Raw genomic sequence first — 24,660 nt, 5'->3', positions numbered from 1 at the left:
CAGACACGGCGCTGCTGCAGCCCAGCTCACAGCCCCAATAAACCCCAATCTGCCCCTAATCCCTCACTCTGCTCACAGGGAATCCCAAACATCCTTTGGGATCCGGCTGTGCCAAGCTGGGCCACCCTGAGCCCAACCCCTGTGCCCGTGAGCCAGCAGTGCCCAGCTGGGGCTGTCCTGGGGCCGCGGCCGGGGCTGGCCTGGCTCTGGGGGGCTCAGCCAACACCCCCCGGGCAATCCAGGCCCTCCAGGAGGGCTCGGCCACCTCCCAGCCGAGCAGGGACCCGGCCCCGCTGCTGCCCTGCTGCTCCTCCCATGCTGTCCCCTCTGTCACAGCTGTCCCAGCCCCTGGCCCACCGCTCTCCCCTTTCCCACCAGGTTTGGGGCTCATCAACCCCTGGGATCTGCCCCCTCGGCTCTTGGCGTGGCCATCAGGGCAAACTGGGACATGGAAATCCCAAAGTCCATCAGAACCTTACAGGGGGGTCAATTCACAGACGTGTCAGGGCACCCCAAAACCTCGGCACGTGCGGGAAATGGATTTGTAGAGAATTTTTGGAGCCTGGCAGAAGGCTCGCATAATGTTCATTTGTAAGCAAACCTTGGGATAAGAAATGCTGACTTAGAAATGCCCTGGAAGAGGATGGACATTGCTGAGAGTCTTTTGCTGGCACTGGGAGTTGGTGGGATTTGGGAGACACGCCGAGAGTGGCTTCTCCTTGTGCCCAAAGCTGCCTCTGTTTACCAGCCCGTAAAACGGCAGCTAATGACAGGGGTGATGGCTGGGGCAGCGTTTCAAAGAGCTGCTGCAAGATGCCTGGGATTGTTCAGGGTAAGCAAAGTCAGGGATTAGGGCCAGATCAGCCTTTATTGGGGCTCTGAGTGCAGCTCCAACCCCGTGTCTGTCATGTAATGATTGGCCACGGCTGATCCTCCCATCACTTCCCTCACATCCAGGACACGTTTTCACACCTGTGTCCCCAATGAGGGGATGCCATGGAATTATCTTGCAACATTATCACTCTGATGAAGCTTGTCAGCGTGAATTCCTAATTACTCAGGTGTTTTTTTGGTTTTGCCACCACCCCCTTTTCCTGCAGCCCCAGGCGCTCTGGGGTGTATAAAAGAGCCCAGCTCCTTCCAGATCTCCATCCGCACTCCTCCACTTCACTCCTCTCATCAACCGGGGTAAGTGCAGCTCTCCAAAGCCTCTTGGGGATCTCTTTCTCTCTCCTTCCTTTCAACTCCTTCTTCACACCTTTGCTTCTTCCAGAAGCAATTCCTTCCTCACACCTTTGCTTCTTCCAGGAGGGATTCCTTCCTCACAACTTTGCTTCTACCAGAAGAAGCTCCTTCTTCACACCTTTACTTCCACCTGAAGCAGCTCCTTCTTCACACCTTTGCTTCTTCCAGAAGCAGTTCCTTCCTCACACCTGTGCTTCTTCCAGGAGGGATTCCTTCCTCACAACTTTGCTTCTACCAGAAGAAGCTCCTTCTTCACACCTTTACTTCCACCAGAAACAGCTCCTTCCTCACACCTTTGCTCCTTCCAGAAGAAGCTCCTTCTTCACACCTTTGCTTCTTCCAGAAGCGATTCTTTCCTCACAGCTTCGCCTCTTCCTGGGGGTGTTTTCCAGAACTCTCTGCCTCGTCCAAGGATGTCCTGCTCCAGCCTGTGTGTCCCCAGCTGCGGGGTGGCCACCCCGGCCCCTCTGGCTGACACCTGCAACGAGCCCTGCGTGCGGCAGTGCCCCGACTCCACGGTGGTCATCCAGCCCCCGGCCTCAGTGGTCACCTTCCCCGGGCCCATCCTCAGCTCCTTCCCCCAGCAGAGCGCCGTGGGCTCGGCAGGAGCTCCCTACGTCGGATCCGGCTCCGGTGGCGCCTTTGGAAGCCGTGGAGGCTACGGGGGTTATGGGGGCTATGGTGGCTACGGAGGCTATGGTGGTTATGGTGGCTATGGGAGCTACGGCGGCTGGGGCTATGGAAGCCGTGGAGGCTACGGGGGTTGGGGTTGTGGAGGTTATGGGGGCTACGGGGGCTACGGGGGCTATGGGGGCTACGGGGGCTGGAGCAGCGGCCACCGGTACGTCAACGGCAACTGCGGGCCCTGCTAAGCCCCATGGTGAGCACGGCCTCAGCCCAAGGAGAGCTCCAGGAGAATTCCCGGCACACCCCGACCCGACGCTCCGTGCAAGGAAACGCCTTCGGCACCGCCGGGCTCCGCACCTTGGGAGCCTCGTGCCAGCTTGGGAAGCACCTCTGCCCTGTCCCTGCCCCGCCTGAGCAGCCCCACGGGGCTCCTTGTGCCCCGAGCCCAGAGACTCGGCCGGGGCTGCTGCTCCTGCTGACCCGGCTCTGCCCAGGGCCGGCCCACGGGAAGCCCTTGGCCATGGCCCTGCTCCTCTGCCAAGCCCCTCCTGCCCTCCCCCTGCAATAAAAGCTGTCTTGCATCGCAATGTCGACTCCTGGTTTTCCTTCACCCTCCTCCCTTCTTCCTCCCGCTGCCCCTGACCTCCTGGCTGTGTGCTGGGCTGTTGGAAGGGGCCTGGCAGTGCCCTTGGAGCCTGGGGACGCTTAGCTGCGAGTGTTCCAGCCGAGGCTGTCACAGCCCGCTGCCTCTGGGGAGCACATCCCCGGCAGCTGCCCGTGTTCTCCCAGCTGCAGGAGACGCAGGACATTCCCCAAGCCCAGGCTGTGGAGGGGAAAGTGCCACGAGGGTCTTGCAGAAACTCTTCCAAATGCTCAGCCAAAGCAGCAAAGCTGGCGTCACCTCTTGGGCTGCGGTTGGTGCAGGGAAAGGTGCAGGGAGATGCAGGGATGGCACTGCCTGTCCCAGGCTGTCCGGGCTGTCCAGCCTGAGGTGGTGGCAGCTGGGAAGGGAGGGGACAGAGCCCAGCAGATACTGCCCAGGCTCCTCTCCAGGCCATGGAGTGAGCACAGGGTTCAGGGCCATGGAGCACAAAGCTCTTGGAGCAGGAGCCTGGAGTTCCCAGCCCCCTGAGGTCCCTTCCCTTGTCTGTGGATATCTATGGAAATTTCTTCCCCTGATCAAACTGTCAGCAAAACCTCCCCGGGTCTGGGATTTCGTGTTTGTTTTTTTAAGTTCATCTAGATCAAGTTTTAGACAATACTATTTCATACTCTATTCATATCATCGCAGTAGCTCCAATGTATCCAAAATTCGGCATATAGTAAACAATATTTCAGTTTAGGGGATGGAATTCAGTGTGAGCCGGGCCCCGGGAAAACACAGGGGAATGAATGTCCGGGATGGGAAGGGAGATGGAAAAGGGCCCGGGGCTCCGGGCAGAGACTGGGGAATGAATGTCCGGGATGGGAAGGGAGCTGGAAATGAGTCCCGGCGCTCCGGGGAGGCCGCAGAGCAGCAGCCCGGAGCGGGCAGGAGCCGGGCACGGACAGAGGGAGAGCCCCGGGCCGAGCAGCGGAGCAGGGCCCGGCTCGGGGGGCTCCGCTGCCGGCGCGGGCTGGCCCGGCACGGGCACGACGAGTCCCGGCAGCTTCTCCTGCGCCCTGTGCCCGCGGGGCTGGCCCGGCACCGTCCCGGGAAAGCCCCAGCCCGGGGCTCGGGGCAGCGGGTGCGGAGCAAAGAGCAAACGAGAGGCGGGTGAACATTGCAATGCGAGGCAGCTTTTATTGGCGTGCGGGGGGGACGGGAGGCGGCGGGCGGGAGAGCGGGGGCTCCCCGCGGGTGCCGGCCCTGGGCAGAGCCGCGGCAGCAGGAGCCGAGCCGGGGCCGTGCCGGGAGCGGGCAGCGGCTCCCTCGGGGCTCCGGGCGGGGCAGGAAGGCGGCAGAGCGGGCGGCGATGTCCTTCCTTCAGGGCACGGCGAGCGGGGATGTGCCGGGGCCGTGGCCGGAGCTCCGCCGGGTCGGACCTTAGCAGGGTCCGCAGCCTCTGGAGTAGCCGCCGCCGCAGCTGCCGCCGAAGCCTCCGTAACCTCCGAAACCTCCGTAACCGCCGGAGCCGCCACGGCCTCCAGCCGAGCCGCCGAAGCCGCCGGAGACGTAGGGAGCTCCTGCCGAGCCCACGGAGCTCTGCTGGGAGGACGAGCTGAGGATGGGCCCGGGGAAGGTGACCACCGTGGCCGGCGGCTGGATGACCACCGTGGAGTCGGGGCACTGCCGCACGCAGCCCTGGTTGCAGGTGTCAGCCAGAGGGCACGGGGTGGCCACGCTGCCGCAGGAAGGGACACAGCAAGACATCCTTGAGACTGGGAAAGGCTTCTGGAAAAAAACGCGGCGGGGAAGAAGAGGCAAAGGTGTGAGGAGGGAGTTGAGTGGTGAGAGAGAGAGAGGCAGAGGGAGATTCCCCAAGAGGCCTTGGAGAGCTGCGCTTACCCGGGTGATGAGAGGAGTCAAGTGCAGGAGTGTGGATGGAGTTCTGCAGGGAGCTGGGCCCTTTTATACAGCCCCGAGAGCCTGGGGCATGGTCCGGGGCATGGGACAGACCCCCCAGTGACGGGCAATTCAGCACGCTGGCAAAGCGTCATGAAGCGAAGGGACGCAGGAAAATTCTGTCATCCCCCCATTGTGGCCATTGGTGTGGAGATGAGTGGACAGGAGAGAGGCGCTGGCAGGGAGAGCCGTGGGCCATCATTACGTGACAGACACGGCGCTGCCGGAGCTGCACTCAGAGCCCCAATAAAGGCTGATCTGGCCCTAATCCCTGACTTTGCTTACCCTGAACAATCCCAGGCATCTTGCAGCAGCTCTTTGAAACGCTGCCCCAGCCATCACCCCTGTCATTAGCTGCCGTTTTACGGGCTGGTAAACAGAGGCAGCTTTGGGCACAAGGAGAAGCCACTCTCGGCGTGTCTCCCGACTCCCAGTGCCAGCAAAAGATGTTCATGCCAAGGTTTTGGGGTGCCCCGACACGTCTGCGAATCGCCCCCATCTGAGGTTCTGGAGAACTTTGGGATTTCCATGTCCCAGTTTGCCCTGACGGCCACACCAAGAGCCGAGGGGGCAGATCCCAGGGGTGGATGAGCCCCAAACCCGGTGGGAAAGGGGAGAGCGGTGGGCCAGGGGCTGGGACAGCTGTGACAGAGGGGACAGCACGGGAGGAGCAGCAGGGCAGCAGCGGGGCTGGGTCCCTGCTCGGCTGGGAGGTGGCCAAGCCCTCCTGGAGGGCCTGGATTGCCCGGGGGGTGTTGGCCGAGCCCCCCAGAGCCAGGACAGCCCTGGCCGCGGCCCCAGGACAGCCCCAGCTGGGCACAGCCGGATCCCAAAGGATGCTCGGGGTTCTCTGTGAGCAGAGTGAGGGATTAGGGCCAGATCCGGGTTTCTTGGGGCTGTGAGCTGAGCTGCAGCAGCGCCGTGTCTGTCATGTAATGATGAGCCAGGGCCGTCCCTGCCATCGCCTCCCGTGGGCGCCGGGCACGTTTCCACACCAAAATCTCCAGTGAGGGAATGACCAAGAGCTGTCCCCCGTCATTAGCTGTGTCATGGAACTTGTCAGCTCCAATGGCTAATTACCGGGGGGTTGCCCCCACCCCCTGGCCGCTGCCCGGGGCACTGTGGGGTGTATAAAAGGTCCCGGGGATCCACAGGGCAGCATCCAGCTCCTTCCACTCGACTCTGCTCATTGATCGTTGTGGTGAGTGCGAGCCTTCCCTCCCTCCTGCCTTCCTCACCTGCTGCTTTCCCAGGGAGTCTCTGGCTGTGGATTTCCCCAGGAATCTTTGTCCCCGTGCTCCCCCAGCTCTCCCCGGGCAGGGCTGGGCTGGTTGGGGTTATTCCCCGGACTCAAGTCCTCTGGGCGATTTGGATGTGGGAGTTTTTCCCCATTGCCATGGGCAGGCGAGACCCGGGCATGGTGAGGGCAGCGAGGGATTGCGGGAACCATTTCAGCCGTGCCAGGGATTTGCTGGGAATGCCTGAGATCTTCCAGAGCCCGTCCCGGCACACGGGGTCCGTGCGGGACAGAGCCCAGGGAGGGATTTGGGCCGAGCGCTTGGCCTGAGCCGTGGCTGTGCCTTGTCTTGCAGCTTTCCCTGCCTTGTCCAAGGATGTCCTGCTCCAGCCTGTGTGTCCCCAGCTGCGGTGGCAGCGTGGCCACCCCGGCCCCCCTGGCTGACACCTGCAACCAGGCCTGCGTGCATCAGTGCCCCGACTCCACGGTGGTCATCCAGCCGCCGGCCACGGTGGTCACCTTCCCCGGGCCCATCCTCAGCTCGTCCTCCCAGCAGAGCTCCGTGGGCTCGGCAGGAGCTCCCTACGTCTCCAGCGGCTCCGGGGGCTCCTTTGGAGGCCGTGGGGGCTCCGGGGGTTATGGGGGCTTTGGGGGCTACGGGGGCTTTGGGGGTTCTGGGGGCAGCTGCGGCCGCGGTTCCAGGTCCCTGGGGGGTTTCTGTGGGCCCTGCTAAAGCCCAGATCCCCCTCTGGAGCTGGGCGCTGCCTGTGCAGCCCCAGCCCCTGAGGCTGCCTTGTGCCCCCCGAGCCGGGCTGAAGCTGCAGCCCCTGCTCAGGGCTGGCCCGGCAGCCCCGGGAGCCGCGGGCTCGTCGTCACCTGCTCGGGGTGACCCTGCGGAGCCCGCGGTGCCTTTGGGGCCGCTGCCAGCGCTGCCTCCAGAGCTGCCCCCTCTGTGCCGTCGTCCCGGGCAGCCGTGCTGAGCCTCGGCTGAGGCTGTGCCCTGCCCTGGGCAGCCCCGAGCCCCCCAGCCCGGCCTGGGCAGGGGGAATGTCTGGGCTGGAGCCCTGGGCTGGGCCTTGCTGCTGCTTTAGGATTTCTGTGTCGCCAGCGCGTTGTTGCTGCGCTGGTTTGTCTCTCGCTGACGCTGCCCGTGGCCTTTTCCATCCCCAATAAAGAATCTGCATTGCATGAACCATCCCTTGGATTTCGGTTCGTTTTTATGGGTTTTTCTCCTTTTTTATGGGTGTTGGGCTGGGCAGAACCTTCTGTTCAGTGATTCTGTTCACGGAATCCCAGGGTAATTCAAGTTGCAAAGACCTCCAAGATCCTCCTCCAATTTTTGTCCCATCCCCACGGTGTCACCCAACCCTGAGCTCTGAGTGCCATTTCCCATTTTTCCCTGGACAATTCCAGGGGTGGAGACTCCAAACCTCCCTGGGCAGCCCCTTGCAGGGAAGAAATTCTGCCCAAGGTGAAACTCCAGACCCAACATTTATCATCCAGTGGCCCAGGAGTGAACAGGACCTGCGGGAGATTCAGCAGCTCCGACTTCTGAGTGTCTGAGGATGGAAATAAGTCCTTATCCCTATTCCAAGGGACAGGCTTGGAGGGAAAAATATCAATTAATTCATTTATTCCTTTGTGCTCCTTTAACAAAAAGTTACAATGTCTTCATTTTTTTTTCCCCAGTCAATAATTTCAGCAGTTCAAAGCTCCTCTCAGACGCCTGTAACTATTTTTATATATTTATAGGCTGTTATTAGTCTATTTAAAGCTTCATCCTCTTCTCAGCTGCTTCTTTATTGAAAAAGAGTCACTTCAAGGGTGCTGTAGTCAGAATTCATTTTACACCTTTCAGGCTTTTCATTCAAATGTGGCTCTGCACGAGCAGCCACGAGAGGCAGAAATTCCCATTCCGGCGAAAATTCCAGTGAACTGCTTTGTCTCCTCATCCTCCAAACCTGGGTTTATTTCCAGTTTTATCTTTAGACTCCTCGGAGTGAACAAAATACGTGTTACAATTCCATTAATTTTAATAATTAAAATAGATAAACCAGTCTGTAGGGCTGAGACAGCAGAATTTATTTTATTCTCATGTGTGGTTTTACTTGTGCATCCTGAGGCCCTTGAAGCTTTCCACTTTTCGATTGGGAATTTGTCTACAACTCCCCAGATTTTATTGATTTGAGTTAGTTAGAGAAAAGATTTAAATTGCGACCAGTTGCAGTTAAATGTAGAGACCAGGATACAGGCTGAACAGCAACTTGAGCCGTGCTTCTGAATGAATAAATTCATAAAAAAATTCATAAAAAGGCTTAGGAAAGCTCCAGACTGAAGTTTTTTGGAAATACAACTCCCGGTTTTACTGGGAAAGGTTTTTGATTAATTTTTTTGCTCATTTTGCGCTGAGGTCAATCCAGTTCTGTTCCCTTGGCGGGATCGTGCCTTGGGAGGTCTCCAGAGGTCCCTTCCCACCCAAAATTCTGGGATTTTGGGATTAATTCCCGGTGAAATCCTTGTGTAATAATATTAAAAAGAACGTTAAAACACAACCAAAGGCAGCGCTGTGATGCAAGACCTTTTAATGAGAGCAAGAAGAAGTTACAGCTTGGAGTAGCACAGGAGTAACCAGGGGTTCACACCGAGGAGTAACTACACCTCGCAGTGGAGTAAAGCCGGAGTTGGAAGAGGAGAGGAGCCGCCAGCACGGCCAGACCAGGCTCCTGCTCCTCCTGCTCCAGAACACACAAAAATCTCATCCCCAAAGACTGAGAAAGAACAGCAAAAAACAAACAAACAAACAAAAAAAAAAGCGAATTAATCAGAGTCACAGCGAAAACATCCCGGAGCCAAATCCAGCCGGGAGCCTCCAGCGAGGATTTGGGAGGCGTTTTCCCGGTTTTTTGGGGTGTTTTTCCTGCCCGGGGCCGAGCTCAGCACTGGTAGCAGGGGTAGCAGCTGCCGTAGGAGTATCTCTGGAAGTAGCGGGAGGAGGAGGAGTAGGGCGAGCAGTAGCGGGGGCTGAAGGAGGGGCAGCAGTCGCGGTAGCCCCAGAGCCGCCCGGAGTAGCCCAGCGAGCCGCAGGGGCTGCCGCAGTCGTAGCCGCGGGAGCTGAACACGGTCCCGTAGGCGCACGGGGAGTAGCAGGAATCCTCACACTGCCGCTGGTAGCAGAAAGTCATCGCGGGGGCTGCGGGGGAAGCGAGGCTGCCCGCCGGGATTGGCGAGAGAAAAGAAAATAATAATAATAATTTAAAAAAAAGAAAAGCCCGTGAGGTGTTTGTAGGGACGGCGAGTAAACCCCGAGGAAACCCCGCGGGGAAGGGAGGGAGGGCCAAGACCGCTGCCCAATGCCCTCAGCCATCTCTCCATCCCCGATTTAAAGCCAGATCCTCCCCCTGATCCTCCGTCCTGAGCTTTCCTGAGCTGGAAAATGGGGTTGTGAACCTCGACCCTGAGTCAAGGCAGGGCCGGGAAATCCTCACAGCTCGAAGGCTTGAAGGGGAAAAGGGGATCCGTGCAGGGCTGAGGCTGTTTCAAATATGGAAAAGCCGGGGAGGAAAGGTTGGTTTTTGCACGGGGATAACTCCTAAGGCACCACCTCGGCTCCCTTTGGCTGCAGCGTTTGTGGATTAGTAGGGGAAAAAAAATAAAAAAGGAAAATATGGACAAAAAAAAAAGGAAAAAAAAAAGGAAAAAAATGAGGGCGAAGAAGAAGAAAAAAGAAAAGAGAATAAAAGAAAAGAGAGAAAAAAGAAAAAAGGAAAGATAAAAAAGAGTAAAAACGGAGGAAAAATGAAAAAAAAAATAAAAGAAAAAAGAGGGGAAAAAAGAGAAGAAAGAGGAAAAAATAGGAGGAAAAAAAAGAGAGGAGGAACAGCCTCAAATCCATCCCCTCATCACTCACGGGAATCTCCCCGATCTGTCCCCACTTACCCTGGCGTGCAGGGAGGAGAAGGCAGGAGAAGGGAATGGTCGCTCCTCGGGGGTTTGGGGTTTTTATGGAGCTCCCGGTCCCGCCCCGCGCACGTGTCCGGCTCAACCCCAATTTCCAGCCCCTTTTCCATCCCCTCATCGATATCCCGATGCTTCCCCGGGTTCCTGATGATGTGTCCGGCTCCGCCCGCCGGGTCCCTTTCATCCCCAAAACCACTCAGGGGCAATTAAAACCTCTCTAATCATCGCGCTGAATTCGCGCTTTGGGATCAGCAAAGTCCTGCGGAATTCCCAACGCGGCGGCTTTGGCCCTGAACGTGCTTCGCTGTGATTTTTATTTTTATTTTTATTTTTATTTTTATTTTTATTTTTATTTTTATTTTTATTTTTATTTTTATTTTTATTTTTATTTTTATTTTTATTTTTATTTTTATTTTCTCCCCCTGGAATAGTCGCACAATCTCTGCTTTTTTGCTTTTTTTTTTTTTTTTTTGGTGAATTTCGTAATTCTTAATGACACGTGGAACATCCCAGCATTTTCTGCGACTTCCGAAAGGGGCAAGGAGCAGCTCTTTGATTTGGAACAAGGGGATGTCATTGATGCAGCCAGAAAATTGGCTGAACACCAGAAATGGCATGCCCAGGATGTATTTTTAGAGCGGAATAATAACAATAGTAATAATAATAATAATAAAAGTTTCCCGGAGACCCAATTCCGAAGTTCTAATTCATAACTTCACTGAAGGCAGGAAACAGGACACCCCAATGCACGTTTTTGGACATTACATAAGAGAGGGGTGGCGCAACCTCGGCGTTAATATTGAAATAATAAATCTCTTTGTGCCCGAAAATATTTAATAAAGCCTTAATGAAGGCTTTGATATTCCAAATGTGTAGAGAAAGGCCCAAGAAGTGCCTGTCATTATCCTCCCTTGGGATGGGAGTAAACAGCAAAACAGGGTTTGGGAGGTGAAGGTCACCGGGGAGGCCTCAGCATTATTCACCTTCATTAGGACAAATTAAACACCTCAGCAACACGAAAAAACAATTTATATTAAATTATAGTCAGGATTCGGGGGGTTTCTTGGGAAAACTGCAGTTTTTACAGGAATAAATCCCTGTTTTGTTGTTGCTGCTATTATTATTATTATTATTATTATTATTACTATTATTACTATTCTCTTCGTCAAGAACCCCTGAGCGAAATAATTTTCTGATCGAAGTGGAAACAAAACACCCAGCGGGACTTGTTGGAGCCAACGAAATTTGCCTGGCTGGGGCTGGCCCTGCAGGAAATCGAGTTTGTGTGAGTGGGTTTCGTAAAAGACGCCCGGAGATTTCAAATGTCATAAAATCAACCGGGAGATTTCAAATATCGCCATTTCTGCTTGAAAGAATTCGGATTTGTTGGGGATTTCTACCCGCTCTGAGGTTCATTTAAATCACTGATATCTGGTTTTATTCAAATGTATTTCCAGTCTTGCACGGGAAAGGATCCCCAGTTCTTTCTACAGCTTAGGAGCTTGTCCGAGTTTGGTCGAATTACTTAATGACAATTTTTAAAAAATTACTAATAAATTAAAAATTTAAAAAAAATGTATGTATATGTGTGTGTGTACATATATATATATATAAAGAATATGAATATTCTGGCCTAAAAACGTGATTTGAAATAAACAATGGGGATTTTTAATTTTGAAAGATAATTGAGATTCGTCCTCCCTCAGACGAACCCGGAGTCATCGCAGGCTTCGCACCTTGACATTTGCCCATTCATCCCAAATTGGGACTGCCAGCATCCATTAATTCTGCTCTCAATATCCTTCCTTCCTTCTCCTGCTGCCGCTCGGATTTCGCCACCCCTAATTCCCCAGATGTTAATTGACCCAGGAAGTCTGGACATGAAAGGGGAGAACTCACCTTTTTGGCAGCCGGGAGCTGAGTAAGGATCCCAAAGCCGGGAAAACAACCCCATCAGCTGCCGGGGATGACGTGAGCGGGGTGAGCTCAGAAATGAAAAAGGAGTTTACCAAAAAAAGCACCACGGGGCCGGGGCTGATAAATGTATAAAAAGGCGGCGAAATCCGCGACTCTGCACTCGCTCCTCCAGCCTCGGTTCTTGCTCAGCGCGGTAAGTCGGGCTTAACAGGGGTTTTACTGCCGGGTTTGGCCCTGGCGGGGTAAGGGGTGGGAGTTAAACTTTAAAATTTTGTTTTAGGGGCGATTTCGTGCCTGTGCAATTCGGGGGTTTTGTTAAAAACGGGTTGCTAAATGTAGAAATTCGGCTTTACCTGGATTGCGCTACGAGAAATACTTTATTTGAGGATATTTTGGGGGTTTATTATTAATTCGGTGTGTCGGGGAGGTTTAGGTGGGACGTCAGGGAATGAGGGCGGCTTGGGATGGAGAGTTGGGTTCAGTTCGGTTCTCTCCTCTCCCTCTTTTCCATCCTCACACGGGGGTTTTCCAAAAAAAAAAAAAAAAAAAACACAAAAAACCCGCAAAAAACCCACGAGGGTTTCCCCAAAAGCAGCGAATTCAAACGCTGCAGCCAAAGGGAGCCGAGGTGGTGCCTTAGGAGTTATCCCCGTGCAAAAACCAACCTTTCCTCCCCGGCTTTTCCATATTTGAAACAGCCTCAGCCCTGCACGGATCCCCTTTTCCCCTTCAAGCCTTCGAGCTGTGAGGATTTCCCGGCCCTGCCTTGACTCAGGGTCGAGGTTCACAACCCCATTTTCCAGCTCAGGAAAGCTCAGGACGGAGGATCAGGGGGAGGATCTGGCTTTAAATCGGGGATGGAGAGATGGCTGAGGGCATTGGGCAGCGGTCTTGGCCCTCCCTCCCTTCCCCGCGGGGTTTCCTCGGGGTTTACTCGCCGTCCCTACAAACACCTCACGGGCTTTTCTTTTTTAAAATTATTATTATTATTTTCTTTTCTCTCGCCAATCCCGGCGGGCAGCCTCGCCTCCCCCGCAGCCCCCGCGATGACTTTCTGCTACCAGCGGCAGTGTGAGGATTCCTGCTACTCCCCGTGCGCCTACGGGACCGTGTTCAGCTCCCGCGGCTACGACTGCGGCAGCCCCTGCGGCTCGCTGGGCTACTCCGGGCGGCTCTGGGGCTACCGCGACTGCTGCCCCTCCTTCAGCCCCCGCTACTGCTCGCCCTACTCCTCCTCCTCCTCCCGCTACTTCCAGAGATACTCCTACGGCAGCTGCTACCCCTGCTACCAGTGCTGAGCTCGGCCCCGGGCAGGAAAAACACCCCAAAAAACCGGGAAAACGCCCCCCAAATCCTCGCTGGAGGCTCCCGGCTGGATTTGGCTCCGGGATGTTTTCGCTGTGACTCTGATTAATTCGCTTTTTTTTGTTTGTTTGTTTGTTTGTTTTTTGCTGTTCTTTCTCAGTCTTTGGGGATGAGATTTTTGTGTGTTCTGGAGCAGGAGGAGCAGGAGCCTGGTCTGGCCGTGCTGGCGGCTCCTCTCCTCTTCCAACTCCGGCTTTACTCCGCTGCGAGGTGTAGCTACTCCTCGGTGTGAACCCCTGGTTACTCCAGTGCTACTCCAAGCTGTAACTTCTTCTTGCTCTCATTAAAAGGTCTTGCATCACAGCGCTGCCTTCGGTTGTGTTTTAACGTTCTTTTTTTAAAATATTGTGTTTGACTTTGCTGGGTTATTTCCTTCACACACACACACACACTCACAAAATTAAAAAAAATTTTCTAAATTAAAATGAGGCACCAGGTTCTCAGATCTGCAGTTTTTGGCAGTCTGAGGGGACACACTGAACACCGGGAAGCGAGGAAGCATGGCCACCCCAGGGGACACCAGTGACCAGTGGCCACCCCAGGGAACGTAAAAATAAAATAAAATAAAATAAAATAAAATAAAATAAAATAAAATAAAATAAAATAAAATAAAATAATAAAATAAAAGGCGCTGAAATTTCCTGGGTGTGGACGGGTTTTAATCCCTCCCATGGATCACAGCCCTTCATTAAATGCCTCAATTTATTATTCCCGAGGAATTTTCACTCCATCTTTCTCTAATTAACGAGAGGTCCTATAAATTAGATTTTTCCACCTAATGATCGAACTCGTTTCTTGAGTTGCTCCCTGTGTTTTCGGGCACAGAAGTGACTCCCCATTTCTTCAGCTCCGTTTAGGATTTCCAGGGTTCGGGACCCCCAAAATTTTGCATTGATTTGGATGGTTGAAGGGATTTTGGAAAATATTCTGCATTCCCCGAATTTCCCAGGACAATATCCGGCCTTTCAGCGCCCCCCGGTCCCTTTTTGATCACTCAGAACTGAACTGACCGATGTAAACAGCAACGAAATTAAATTTATTTGCCCCGTGTCGCCGCTTCAATTAAAACAATTGGTTTCCTCTCCATCGGGGATCATTAATCTGTTCTCAGCTCTACCTGACAACAGCAGAAAAAACAACCCACAATTATTTTGTCTCTAAAAAAAAAAAAAACCTTTTTGGCTCCTCCTCAGCTTCGGTGACGAAACCCAGATTTCAGAGCTGATTAAAAGAATTCGTGGGAGTTAAAATTACGAAACTATTCCCTCATTAATGCCGATTTTTCAGCCTTCCCAGCACAAAACCGAGAAGCTTTTTTCTTTTTTTTTTTTTTTCAAAATTCAGCAAATACCTCCCCGTGTGACCTTCCCCTCCGCCGTGAGCTAAGCCTCATTTGCATATTAAATGAGGATAATGACAGGCACCGAGGAAATGCTGAGCCTCGCCGGGGATTTGTGGTATCAGCGCCCTCCCAAACACTAATTAGAAGTTCATTTGGGGATGTCTGGGTTATTTAAACCCTCCCAAATCTTTGCTGGAAGGTTCCTGAGCCCCCGGGGCCAAAGGAGGGTTTTTCTCTTTATTTAAATGATTTTTTTTTATTTAAATGAAATTTTTTTTCTTTATTTAAATGAATTTTTTTTCTTTATTTAAGTGACAGAAATCCGGGGCTGGAAAATGCCACCGCAGCAGCTCGGGGAGAGATTCCTGCTTCCCTGCCTGGGGAAAAATCCCTCCCCAGGGGAATGTCCAGCCCTCTTGGGGTTCTCCAGCCCGACCGAGGGGCTGCAAAATTATGAAATTATGGAATTATTATGAAATTATTATAGAAAATTATAGAATTATTGTAGAGTTATTTTTAAAAACTATGGAATTATTAGGAAATTATTTCCGTAATTTGAACTCCTGTGTATGAATTTAGGAGACCTGGGTTTCATTGCTAAAGCTGAGGAGGATCCCAAAAGTTGCTTTGGTTTTTGTTTTTTGGGTTTTTTTTAAGACAAAAAGAGAAGATCCTTGGCCGGTTTTTATGGATTGGGTTGGGTTGGAAGGACCTTAAAGATCTCCTGATTCCACCCTTGCCGCGGGCAGGGACATTCCCACCATCCCAGGTGGCTCCAGCCTGGCCCTGGACACTTCCAGGGATGGGAAATCCATGGAAAAACCTGAGCCAGGGAAGGATTTATCCCAAATATCCCAAATAAACCAGCCCAGGGAGTCCTGGGATGGTTTGGGATGGAAAAGGAACCTGAAATCCTGAAAAAAAATCCCACCCCAGTTCCATGGGCAGGGACATTCCCACCATCCCAGGTGGATCCAACTTGGCCTGGGACACTTCCAGGGATGGGGAATCCATGGAATTCCTTGGATTGCCTCCCAGGGAACAATTCCTGCCCAAAACCCCACCCAAATCCCCCCTCTGACCTCATTCCCTGTGTCCTGTCCCCACAGTTCCTGATGGAAAATCCTTTTCCAGCTTCCCTGCAGCCCCTGCAGGTCCTGGGAGGGGCTCTGGGCCTCTCCACAGGCTCAACATTCCCAAAATTCCCAACCTGGATCCACAGGGGATGAGCTCCAGCCCCTTTATCCAATTCCTCTGGACTTGCTCCAACAATTCCAGGTCCCTTTTTCCGTTGGGGACGCCAGGGCTGGGCTCAGCATTCCCGGTGGGATCTCAGAGAGGGGAAGAATCCCTTCCCTCACCCCCCTGCCCGGCACAGGGATGGGTTCTGGGATGAGCTCGTGCCCACGAATCCCATTTATAAACCCCACAAACGTCAGCCACGTCAGGGATATCACAAGACGCCGCCTCAAACGAGTTTTTTCCCCGATAATTTCATCCGGAAAAAAAAAAAAAAAAAAAAAAAGGGCAAAAATTAAAAAAAAAACAACCCCCAGACCACAAGAATTAACCACATTTCTCAGATGCTGCATTAATTGATCCTTCTGCCTCTCCTGGGACAAAATTATAGGCGAGGGGAAGGACCCGGAGGAATCGATGGAACGCCCGTCATTAATTGTGACGGAAATCCCGCAGCGCTCGGGGTGATCCTGCTCCGCTCCCCGGGTGTGTTTTACGTCACCCCCGAAATGTGCAGCGTCCACCTCCCCTGGGGGCCGGCCAGGAGGCAAAAAAAGAACCAATCCAGGTTCTCCCAGCTGTCCAGGAATTGTGGCTGGAGCTGTTGTGCGTAGCCTCCAGCCCCCGCCATTCCCAGAAATCCTCTTTTGTCCTGGAAAAGTCCCGGGAGATGAAAAGGAATCTGCCGGGCTGTAGTCATCACGCCAACCCCAGGAATTCCAAAATTGTGAGAACGATTACAGCAATTGGGGCTGCTGATGTACTTCCCCCCGAATTCCTGCCGTGGCTGACGAAGGGGAAGCTCAGGGCAAGGGGGAACCGCTCCGAGTTCCACGAGGGGAATATAAAAATGCTCCAGGCCCCGGCGCTCCTCACACGGCTCCTCTCGCCTCGCTCTTCCCGCTGACCTCGGTGAGTCCAGATCCCATTTTCATGGAAAAATCTTTGCATTTGGGAGGGGAATCCTTTGCTCACAGGTGTTTTCTCCTGGATGCTTTTTAATCTGAGGGACCTCAACTCATGGACGTCTTTGGAAAAGAAGTTCTGAGTTACAATTCCTGGGTTTCTTTATTTGTTTTTTTTTTTTGTTCCGTGTGGTGACACCTGGAATTTTCAGAGCGGTTGCCCAAGGAGGAAATGGTTTGTTTTTTTTTTTTTTTTTTTTTTTTTTTTTTTGTTGTTGTTTTTTTTTTTTTTTTTTTTTTTTTTTTTTTTTTTTTGTGGCAGGCTGTTGCAACGGGGGAATCTGGAAAAACCCCAGGAATTGTTTTGGGGTTTTTTGTCCCTCTGAGCTGCAGGGTTTAAACCTCTAGCCGTCCTCGCTGGAACTGGCACTAAAAAAAAGCCGGTGTTACCCGGGAGGAGGAAATCATTCGTGTTTAAAATATTATAAACCAGACGGGGAGGCTGGAGATTTTAATGAACTCCTTGAGTTGTGCCTGAGCACTTCTAAGAACTCCAGAGAATGCTCTGAGGGATCCCAGTCAGACTTTGGGACGTCCCCGCCCCGTGCTGGGACACCAAACACCCACAAATTCCTTCTTTGGGAAGGTTTTTGTTGGGTTTTTATTTTCTTGGGAAGGGGTTTTTGGGGTTTGGAAGGGAGGTTTGGAGCCGCAAAGGAAGGACTGGACGTGGCACTCAGTGCTCCGGGCTGGGTGACAGTTGGGGGCAGGTGTTGGAGGTCATTTCCAACCTTAGTGGTCTTGGGATCCTGGAGTTCTGGAATCCTGGGATTCTGGGGTTCTGGGGCTTTGGAATCCTGGGATTCTAGGGTTTGGGGATTCTAGAATTCTGGAATTTTGGGGTCCTGCGGTTCTGGAATCCTGGGATTCTAGGGTTTGGGGATTCTGGGGTTTTGGGGTTCTAGGATTCTGGAATTTTGGGGTCCTGCGGTTCTGGAATCCTGGGATTCTAGGGTTTTGGGATTCTGGAGTTTTTGAATCGTGGGGTTCTGGAACCCTGGGGTTCTGGGGTTCTGGGGTTCAGGCATTCTGGTGTTTGGGGATCCTGGGGTTCTGGGATTCTGGGGTTCAGGCATTCTGGTGTTTGGGCATCCTGGGATTCTGGGGTTCTGCAATTCTGAGATCCTGGGGTCCTGGGATTCTCAGAATCAGGGAATCTCCGACATTAAAACCCCCTTCAAACCTGAGGGGAATTCACCCAACATTTCCACCCAACCCCACACCACTCCACTGCTCCCACAAACTCCTTTTTTTTTTTTTTTTTTTCCCTCCCCCTTTCCCCACCTCCCCCTCAGCCCTATTCCAGGTTCACCTCCACCCCCCGCAAGCCCCCCGAGATGTCCTGCTGCTACTCCCCGTGCTGCTACTCCCCGTGCTGCTACTCCCCGTGCTGCTACACCCTGTGCTGCTCCTCCCCGTGCTACAGCACCCGCACCTACAGCTGCAGCCCCGTCGTGTCCCGCACGCTGAGCTGCTGCCGCCGCTCCTACGGCGCCTGCCTCACCTCCAGGAGCTGCACCACGCGGTACTGCTACCCCTCGTGCTGCTCCTACTCCTCCTGCTGCTCCTACCCCTGCTGCTACTCCTGCTGCTGATCCCGCCCGGGAGAATCCATCCCCACGGAATCCCCACGGAAGACGAATGGCCGAGCCCGCTGTCGACGTTGGCGGAGCCCCCCCACGGGCTCCGAAACCTCTTGGAATTTCTCTTTTTTCTCCCTCTTCTCTCCGTCTCCTCCTTCCTGCCTGTCTCAGCTCTCCTGATATCGTGGATTTGAACCATCCCAGAGCTCCCTCAGGGACCCGAGGGACGGATTTGCAATTCGTGTGAAACTTCTAGAAGGTTGCTGGGCAAGCGAAGCTTCTTCCCCCAGGGTGAAGTTCCCGTGGACGGAGGGGGCTTTGCCGTGCTCCTAAACCTCTTGAAATTTCCATTTTTTTGCGTCCTTCTCTCCATCTCCTTCTTCCTGCCTGTCTCAGCTCTCCGGATATCCCAGATTTGAACCCTCCCTCAGCCACGGGAGGGACGGATCTGCAACAATGCGTGTGAAACTTCTCGAAGGTTGCTGCAATGGGGCCGGAGGAGCTCCGTGAAATGAGATTTGGTGTCTCATCTGCATTTCCAACGAGCCCTCCCTGGCTGAGGGAGCGTTAAGGGCTGTCTGGCCCTTTGATCTGGATTTTTTTTTACGAGGGCCCGGAGGATGAACAAGGAAAAGGAATGTTCTGGAGTGCCGTGACTCACCCTCCCGGAGCTGCTCCCAGCATCCCCAAAACTATAATCTTTCTGTGTCTGTGCCAGCTCTTCTTATTATTCTTCTTATTCTTATTAAACACTGTCTGCATTTGAAAAAAAAAACAAACTAACTCTGGAGATCCGGTTGTTTTGTTTTCTCTGTCCTTGGTTTGTTGGATATTCCGGGAGCTCTGGGATTCTGGAGGGAAGGGTTTTTTTTGTCCTCGAATCCGTGTGCAGCTCATGGGAAAAGGGATATTGAGGGGCTGGAGAATGTTCCAGGGATGGGAAAGGGACTGGAAAAGAATCCTGAGGGAGTTGGGGGGTTCAGGCTGGAGAAAAGGGGGATCCAGGGGGGATTTTGGGATCCTCCAGGTGGGACTTGGAATCTGATCCCAGGGAACAGGGCCAGGACAAGAGGGAATGGCCCTGAGCTGGGCCGGGGGAGGCTCAGGGGGGGAAAAACCTCCTGGAAAAGGGAAAAGACCTCAGAAGGGGCTCGGGGAGGGTTGGATCCCCATCTCTGGAGGTGTCCAAGGAATTCCTGGATGTTGTTCTGAGTTTCCAGGTGGGGACTGGGCACAGGTGGGGATTGATGACCTGGGGGGGGGGGGGGTGGTTTCCAACCTGGAATTCTGTGATTCAAACTCTTCCTTCCCTTCCACATTCTGAGCAGCTGCTCCCTGTGAATTTACCCTTTTCTGCCCTTCCACCCCTCAGAAGTTCAAGAAACACCGAAACTTCTCCCTTTTCCTTTTCTTAATTGAAGCTGTTGTCGGATTTAAATTTAAATTTAATGGTTTGGGCTGGGGTAGAGCTAAAACTTCATCACAACAGGGCTGGAATAATCTTGATAATGATGTTTCAAAATAGGAAGCATTTAGTCCCAGACCCTTACAGAGGATATAGAAAATAGATATATTATAATAGATATATTATAATTTATAGAGGATATAGATATATTCTGTTCCGCTGAGCAGAATATTGTCCAGTTCCTGGAAACTGAATTCAACTGCTCTTGTTCCAGAGTCTCGATTTTCTGTCACTCTCCAATTTATCAGACACATTTCATGCCCAGCCAATAAAACATTAAAAAAAAAAAAAAAAATTGCATTGAAATCAATGGGAAAGGTGTCAAGCAGGAAATGGGGGCTTTGCTTGTGTGGGCCTGGAAAACTCAAACCACCCCCTTGATCTTCCACACAGAACAGAAGAAAATCCATTTCAGGTGAATAAAATCCACTTCCAAGTGCAGTTGCAATAACCCACTAAATCCAGGGACTAAAAGCCAGAAGATGGGGGGGAAAAGGCAAATAGTCCTAAAGACAAAAAAAAAAAAACAAAAAAACAATTGAAATGTCCTCATTCTCCCTGGGCAGCCTCTTCCAAGACCTGAGCAGGAGGAAATTCCATCCTTTTGTCTCCCAATCCTTTTGCTGCAAAAAGAATTCTTATTTGTGTGAGCTCCACCTAATTTCTGGAGTTCATTTTAATTTTAATTTAGTGGAAAAAAGAGCAAACGGGACACTGAGGCTTCCCCAGGCTTTTGGACACCAAAGAATTCCAGCCTGTCTGAGAAACTCAAATGGCAACTTGTTGCTCTGATTTTTCAGCCTTTTGATGTTTTTTACATTTTTGTGCTGGAGTTTTTACGCTTGTAACACAAACAGAGATTGGTGGTTTTTGTAAATCTGCATTCTTATTTAGAGAGGAGAACAAGTTGATGGATTTTTAGGTTGACTAGTGAGGTCAGAGAAGTGTTAACCTTGTCTTCCACTCCTTGATCAAATTTCAAAGACTGTGTCAGCTAGAATCTCAAAATAAACCTTTTTCTTTTTGCTAGCTCAGTTAGTGTCCTTCGTTTTCGAGTCCATCTGGCGACAACAACCAAACCCAGAAACGCTGAATTGATGCAGAAAAAAAGGAAAATCTTTAATAGGAACCAAAAGAGACAACTTTGAAGGGAATTACAGAAGGCAAAGACCACACTCCCAAAGTCACACTACACCCACATCATCCAGTCAGAGAGGGGGGAAGAAGGAAGGTTTTGTACAGCCAGGAGCCCGGGGTTGGGTTTGTTGGAGCCTTGAGGAGAAGACCTGGGCGGAGAGGAGATCCGGGGTGGAGGCTGAACACCGCCAACCCTTCAGCAGCACCTCAGAGCCCTCGGAGCACCCTGGGGCTGCCTCGTGTCCCCAAAACTCCGCCTGCCCCGTGTCTCCACTCCCAGACTCCCCATCAACCAGGGCAGCTGATGGGTTTTGGGGTCTCTCCCTCCATCTTCAACAGCTGTAACAACCGCCGTAGCCCAACCTCTGGCCGTAGCGGGAGCCGTACCCGTAGCGGCCGTAGGAGAACGCGGGGTACCCGTAACAATCCCCGTACAATCCCCTATAACCGCCGTAGTACCCCCCGGAGCCGTAGCAGTCCCCGGAGCCCCAGAGGCCCCGGTAGCCGTACAAGCTGCCGTAACCGTAGCCGGAGAGGCCCCGGGAACCGTAGAGGCCACCGTAGAGGCTCCCGTAGCCCCGGTAGCCGCAGGGGCTGCCGCAGTCGGAGCCCCGGTAGCCGTAGAGGCTCCCGTAGCCGCAGGGGGAGTAGCAGTCGTCGTCGCACAGGCTCTGGATGAAAGTCATCTCGGATGAGGTGGAGGTTAAAAAACCTGCGAGGGGGAGGGAAGGATGAGTGGTGAGGACTTCGAGGTGTAGCGGCGAAATGTTCCTCACAAGGCCGAGGGCAGAGGGGGAATTAGGACCTCAGCTCCTCGCCACGCCCCATTCGGATAATAAATCTGCCAGTTCACCCGCTGCCTTTAGATTATTTTGTATTCTGTATTTGCCTTTAAGTTATTCTGTAGTCTGTATTCATGTAGATCTGATCTAGTCGTGTTGAAGTATTTCTGCATTTATATAAATTATATATTTTTTCTATATATATAAAATATATTGTTATTTTTATAATATATTTTATATATGATATATTCTATATATAGTATTATATTCTATAATAGAATTATATTATATATCTTATATTATATATTTTAATATTACATAATATATTTTATAATATAATATAATATAATATAATATAATATAATATAATATAATATAATAGTTAAAATCTATTTTTACATATATTTAATTAATCATACTTTTAAATACAAATACTACGTATGTATAATATAAATTTCTGTATTCCTTGGATTGGTGGAGCCCCTGCGGAAGGAATCAGCGGCCACAGATCAAAACCAGATCAAAACCTTGCTGCTGCTTCGGGGCTTTTTCTGCTGGCTAGGAGTTAGCAACCCCGAATTTCCTGTAGGATGTCTCTACATGGAGATGTCGTGCATTCGTGGCATCTCCATGTAGGGATGTCCTACAGGCTCTGCATTCCCGACTCCATCAGGAAAAGCTTCCCAAAAATTTTCCTGCGGTGACACCCTTCAGGTTTTGGGTCCATCGCTCCAAGGTTTGTTCCGGTGCTTCCCACCCGGTTTAATTTGCACCTGGAAATGCTGAGAGCCCCCAGAAGAAACCACGAACGAACCAAACAGACCTAAAATCCCACTTTAAAATTGGAGACTTAAGGAAAAACCGCACCAAAAGCCACGGTGGGGGAAACCCTTTCCTACCTCTGCTGTCCCAAAAATCCCTTGTCAGGGAACTCCAGGTACCAAGAGGACCAGGAAAGTTCCACCTGCAGCTTTCAAAACTTGAACCCAGGTGAAAAAAACAAAAAAAAAAAAAAAAAAAAAAAAAAAAGAGATAAACCTGACAAGTTCAGAGGAGCCACGACCCCGACAGAAATTCCAAAAGAATTCTCAATCCAGGGGGAGGAGAGGAAGGAAAAGCTTACCGAGTTCACCGTGAGGAGGATGAGGATGAGGAGGAGGCAGGAGAGCTGATGAAGAACCTGGAGCTCCGAGCCCTTTTTATACTCCAGCTTTGCCCTCCCGGCTTATCTGAGACGCTCCGTGGGTTCAAAAGGTCCGGAGTCCCATTGGTTGGAAAAAAAACAAATTTGCCTGCGCAAGTCATATCTTACAATTAACGTTAATTTTCCTCATTGTTTGGGATTATTAGCGTGTTCCCAGCCTTCCCGTACGTCCCGTGTATTACAGGTTTCTTTCATCTTTAACGTTTTCTGGGCCAGCAACATTCCTGATACCATTTTATTGCCTCCGTTGTCAAATCCGAGGTTTATTTTTTTTTGTGTCGTAGGAAAGCCGCTTCGAGTTTCTCAAGGTCATTGGGGAGAGAGGAGTTTTCGGTTAAAAAAAGAAGGAAGGTTTTTCAGATGTGTTTGGAAGTATTTGTGTTCAGTGGGAAGATGCACCACGGGGTTTTGAAGGAAGTGTAAATGTAGGGATTTTGCATTAAAAAACCTCGTGGACATCAGGAAAAAAGGACAAGAACCATAAATAATAATTAAAAAATTATATATCCATATATATATATAAATATATATATATAACTAAAATATAAAATCTCATCAACCTCAGGAAAAACGGACCAGAACTATAAAAATAAATAAAGAAAGAAATAAATATAAAAACAAATTCAAAGTGCCCCTGAATCAAAGCCACGCTGCTGCAGGAGCAGGAAAAACGTTTTCAACCAAAAACCCAACTGCGTTTTTTTGCAGTGTCGCTCACTGGAGGGTTCAGCAGAGCGAAGTGGAGAATTCAAGTCTCAACTTGATCAGGAGATAAAGAAATGATCAGCACTGAAAGAGCATTAAATAAATTAAATTAACACTAAAAAAACCCTGCTGGTATTTCTTTTTTTTTTTTTTTTTCCCCACAGGGAATCACCACGTGTTATAGCGAGGAAAGAGCTCAGGGCAGAACTCCTTGGGTGACCTTCACCTAATTTCTGGCCTTAATTTGAATATAAAAGGAGCGCAATAATGAGCAAACAGGATGTTGAGGCTTCCTCCGAATTTCGAATGCCACGGCACTTCATAAACACCCATTTAATGTTTTCAATTTGCAAAGTGCTGCCGGATTTAAATATTAATAGTTTGCCACCGAAAAGACATCTCTGGATTTAATAACACGGTCGCTCCTCGAGGTTCCTGAGCTCCATGGAAACCAAAAAATATCCCAAAAATTCACTTTAAACTGGAAGGAATATTTGGGGAAGCTCGCAAGGTGGATGGAAAACATCTTTGGGTTGTTTTTAGGGAATTTGGGACATAAATCTGGTGGGAGATTCCCCCGCCAGGACATTGGGAAGGTCACAGAGTGGAGGCTCCTCAACCCTCAAAGCCAAACCTCCTCAATTTGTCCCGAGGCGCCAAAGCCAAGCCAAGGGACCACCCTTAATAATCGGAATACTTCCCCAAAGAAAGAAACATTTCCCCCAAGAAATAAATGTGTCCTCCAATGTCTCCCCGTCTGACCTCAAGGAGTTCCGGGCAATTTTTTCCCCCCCCCTGGAATTTTGCGTGTCCTTGCTTTAAGATTAAAGAAATTCTGGAGGGTTTGACGTCGGCGCGGCGACGCCGGACGTGGAAAATATGAAAATGGGAATTGTTGGGTCCAGCGACGTAAGTTGGAGGAAGAGAGTCGGGTGAGACACTTTGGAGGGGAAAAATGGACCCCCGAGTTCCAAAAGTCATTGTCTCGACTTCTCTTGGTGAAACGGAGGTTAGTGCTGACTCTACTCTCCTGTGCGTATGTTTCTTCAAGTATTTATTTATAATACAATAGAAATATAAAGATTTCTATATAAATATAAATATATCTATATAAATATTAATATTTACATTAGCATTAATATTAATATTTACATACCTATACACATACACATACATATGTATATAAATATTTCTTTATAATACAAATATTTCTTTATAATATAAATATAATTATTTTTATAATATATATAAATATAAGCATAAGTATAGATACAAATATAATATAAATAAAAATAAAATATAACTGTAACTGTAACTAGAAATGTATCCAAATATAAATATAAAT

General features: G+C 50.9%; 4 protein-coding genes across 6 annotated transcripts; 2 read left to right on the top strand and 2 right to left on the bottom strand.

The window, feature by feature from the left end:
• The first annotated feature begins 1,658 nt into the window (after nt 1–1,658).
• LOC136303001 (claw keratin-like) lies at nt 1,659–2,117 on the top strand. 3 transcript variants are annotated; one of them, XM_066206590.1, is made up of 2 exons: nt 1,659–1,965; nt 2,023–2,117. In XM_066206590.1, the coding sequence occupies exons 1-2, from the start codon at nt 1,659–1,661 to the stop codon at nt 2,115–2,117; spliced, it is 402 nt and encodes a 133-aa protein (XP_066062687.1). The 3 variants fall into 3 exon arrangements, with proteins under 3 accessions (XP_066062687.1, XP_066062686.1, XP_066062685.1); XM_066206589.1 differs by having other exon boundaries at nt 1,659–1,974; XM_066206588.1 differs by having other exon boundaries at nt 1,659–2,117.
• Nucleotides 2,118–3,898: 1,781 nt separating this feature from the next.
• LOC136303030 (claw keratin-like) lies at nt 3,899–4,225 on the bottom strand. The gene has a single exon (XM_066206617.1). It carries the CDS (start codon nt 4,223–4,225, stop codon nt 3,899–3,901), a length of 327 nt encoding a protein of 108 aa, XP_066062714.1.
• A 1,805-nt stretch (nt 4,226–6,030) lies between these two features.
• LOC136302934 (claw keratin-like) lies at nt 6,031–6,387 on the top strand. The gene has a single exon (XM_066206512.1). The coding sequence runs from the start codon at nt 6,031–6,033 to the stop codon at nt 6,385–6,387; it is 357 nt and encodes a 118-aa protein (XP_066062609.1).
• Nucleotides 6,388–20,956: 14,569 nt separating this feature from the next.
• LOC136302932 (keratin-associated protein 6-5-like) lies at nt 20,957–21,310 on the bottom strand. The gene has a single exon (XM_066206511.1). The coding sequence runs from the start codon at nt 21,308–21,310 to the stop codon at nt 20,957–20,959; it is 354 nt and encodes a 117-aa protein (XP_066062608.1).
• Between the last annotated feature and the right edge of the window lie 3,350 nt (nt 21,311–24,660).

Source organism: Chamaea fasciata, unplaced genomic scaffold (genome assembly GCF_029207755.1).
Source record: "Chamaea fasciata isolate MVZ Bird 193981 ecotype frontalis unplaced genomic scaffold, bChaFas1.0.hap1 SCAF_31, whole genome shotgun sequence".
Taxonomy (NCBI): domain Eukaryota; kingdom Metazoa; phylum Chordata; class Aves; order Passeriformes; family Sylviidae; genus Chamaea; species Chamaea fasciata.
This window is presented reverse-complemented; position numbering and strand designations above follow the sequence as displayed.

Excerpts from the sequence above, each read along its gene's own strand:
- LOC136303030 (XM_066206617.1), bottom strand. The coding sequence starts at position 4,225 with ATGTCTTGCTGTGTCCCTTCCTGCGGCAGCGTGGCCACCCCGTGCCCT.
- LOC136303001 (XM_066206588.1), top strand. The coding sequence starts at position 1,659 with ATGTCCTGCTCCAGCCTGTGTGTCCCCAGCTGCGGGGTGGCCACCCCG.
- LOC136302932 (XM_066206511.1), bottom strand. The coding sequence starts at position 21,310 with ATGACTTTCATCCAGAGCCTGTGCGACGACGACTGCTACTCCCCCTGC.
- LOC136302934 (XM_066206512.1), top strand. The coding sequence starts at position 6,031 with ATGTCCTGCTCCAGCCTGTGTGTCCCCAGCTGCGGTGGCAGCGTGGCC.